A 2,557-nucleotide genomic window follows, 5' to 3' on the forward strand; every position below is an offset into this window, starting at 1 on the left:
CGCCGCGGCTGGAGCTGCCTGTCAGGGCATCTGGCTCAGGCGGCTGATCGGAGAATTGCTCGGGCGTGACGACGGCGCCACCAGGCTTTGCATTGACAACAAGTCGGCGATTGCGCTGAGCAAAAACCCTGTCTTCCATGATAGGAGCAAGTACATTGAGCTGCCCTACCACTTCATCCGTCAGTGCGTCGAGGACGGCAGCATCAATGTTCAGTATGTGCGGACTGGCGATCAGCTTGCTGACATCCTCACGAAAGCGCTAGGGCGAACTCAGTTTCAGGAGATGCGCGATCGCGTGGGAGTCATCAGGTACCAGCCAACCTAGCTTAGGGGGAGTTTGTTGCACAATAAGCTAGTATAGCTAGCGTGACAAGTTTCAGGTTTTTCAGACTTTGCATTGTAGTAGCTTTCAGTTAGGATTCAGTTAGCTTTTCCCGTCAGGTTGTTAGTGGCTTCCCCGAGACGCAGCTTGTGCGATCTGTGGAGCGAATGTAGGGAGGCCGTGGACTGTGTGCTCGATCGTGGGATGGCACGATCCGGTAGGAGCGCCAGAGCCGCGGCATGATCTTGTTAAGTTCAGAAATAAAAGGAAGAAGAAGCAGAAAAGTAGCATGCAAGTTCGCTGCGCAAAACCTCTCTCTCGTGAGCTAATTCAAAGTGTATCGAGTTTCTGTGCATAGCTCCCCAACGGCATTAACCACCAGACCAGAGTAGGGCCTTCGATCAGTAACCAGCTAGACCAGCAAGCAAGCGAGCCATGGCAGCGACCTCCTCCTCCTCCTACGCCGTCGCGGTCGCTCTCCTCTGCCTGCTCGCCGCCAATGGCTGCTGCGGCTACCCTGGAACCGCACCTGCCCCCACACCTACACCTACACGTGCCCCCGCTACCCCCAGCCCCGTCCCCGTTACACCTCCACCTGAGCCAGCTCCCCCCAGCCCCGTCCCCGTTACACCTCCACCTGTGCCCGCTACTCCCAGCCCAGGCTCCGGCTCCGGCTCCGGCAGCACCAACAGCTCCTCCGGCGGCTGGCTAGACGCGAGGGCCACCTGGTATGGCGCAGCCGATGGCGCCGGGCCGGACGACAATGGTGGCGCGTGTGGATTCAAGAACGTGAACCTGCCGCCGTTCAACGCCATGACGTCGGCAACGAGCCGCTCTTCAAGGACGGCAAGGGATGCGGCTCCTGCTACCAGGTCAGAACCGGCATTGCAGTTGCTTCACACAGACAATAGAGTGCTGATGGGTCTTTGATCGTCGCGTTCCATTGTGTTTGCGTGCAGATAAGGTGCGTGGGCAAGGCTCACCCGGCGTGCTCCGGCGTCCCCGAGACGGTGATCATCACGGACATGAACTACTACCCCGTCGGCCGCTACCACTTCGACCTCAGCGGCACTGCTTTTGGCGCCATGGCCAAGGACGGCCGCAACGACGAGCTCCGCCACGCCGGCATCATCGACATGCAGTTCAAGAGGGTGCCGTGCCAGTACCCGGGGCTGTCGGTGACGTTCCACGTGGAGAAGGGGTCGAACCCGAACTACCTGGCGATCCTGGTGGAGTACGCGAACGGCGACGGCGACGTGGCGCAGGTGGACCTCATGGACGGCGGCGAGCCGACGGGGGCCTGGAGGCCGATGAGGCACTCGTGGGGCTCCATCTGGCGCCTGGACACGCGCCGCCCGCTGCGGGGGCCCTTCTCGCTGCGCGTCACCAACGGCTACGGCAGGTCGCTCGTCGCCGACCAGGTCATCCCCGCCGACTGGCAGGCCGACGCCGTGTACAGCTCCGACGTCCAGTTCGATGATTGATCGCGTTCGATGATCCATGGAAGGCATGCACGTCCATGCATGCATGGATTTCTTGTGCTAAGCTATATAGCTGAGACGTCGCCTGTGACGTCCGGTGCGTGTCCTCGTCGTGTGCTAGCTATGTGTGTTATCATTTATCGTGTCCTACTATCCTTGTATACATATACACGTGACAATTTTTTTTTTGCGTCGATACACGTGACAACTTTAGTTTGTGGGATTTGGAGGAGAAGGCTGGTATATATACTGTACGTATAGCTATTCTGTCTCGTACCTGCAGCTATAAATTTATGTTAGAAGTCTCTCCTCCCTGCTCCGTGGCGGCTGGAACCCTAGCCGCCACCAGGAGAGGCCATCTTTTAGCGCTGTCCTCCGGCGGCTCCCCTTCGCTGGCGACCTCAGTCGTCGGTGATGAGGAGAGTCACCGTATCCATGCGCGTGGATCATTTTTACTCCCTGTAGTTTAGGGTTTTACGTTGTTCATCGTCTTCGCTTCGGCGGCGACGATGGTGGCGCTGAATAAAGATTCTTCGGATCCTTCCTTGACGAGGCCATCGGTCCTATGGTTGGGGATATATTTGAAAACCAGTCTGTTCAAGCAAGGATGGCGTGGCAGCGGCGGCATCCTCATGGTGGACCTGTGTCCTCGGGCTCCGTCGTTGCGACGACGTTTGCTCAAGCGTCGGCGTGGAGCTTGGGAGGTAGTCCAGGAGCGGATGCAGATTGTGGTCTGCATCGATGACATCTAGAA

At 58.4% G+C, this 2,557-nt stretch overlaps 1 protein-coding gene and 1 pseudogene across 1 annotated transcript; both read left to right on the plus strand.

Moving 5' to 3' along the window:
- The first annotated feature begins 713 nt into the window (after positions 1–713).
- LOC125549266 (uncharacterized) lies at positions 714–1,416 on the plus strand. Its single transcript, XM_087514041.1, has 2 exons — positions 714–1,194; positions 1,282–1,416. Exons 1-2 carry the CDS (start codon positions 758–760, stop codon positions 1,283–1,285), a joined length of 441 nt encoding a protein of 146 aa, XP_087370167.1. The 5' UTR covers positions 714–757; the 3' UTR covers positions 1,286–1,416.
- On the plus strand, positions 1,282–2,001 carry LOC147981691 (expansin-B7 pseudogene; annotated as a pseudogene).
- Positions 2,002–2,557: the final 556 nt, after the last annotated feature.

This window comes from Triticum urartu, chromosome 3A (assembly GCF_056163025.1).
Source record: "Triticum urartu cultivar PI428250 chromosome 3A, HENAU_Tu73, whole genome shotgun sequence".
NCBI classification, from domain to species: Eukaryota; Viridiplantae; Streptophyta; class Magnoliopsida; order Poales; family Poaceae; genus Triticum; species Triticum urartu.

Excerpts from the sequence above, each read along its gene's own strand:
- LOC125549266 (XM_087514041.1), top strand. The coding sequence starts at position 758 with ATGGCAGCGACCTCCTCCTCCTCCTACGCCGTCGCGGTCGCTCTCCTC.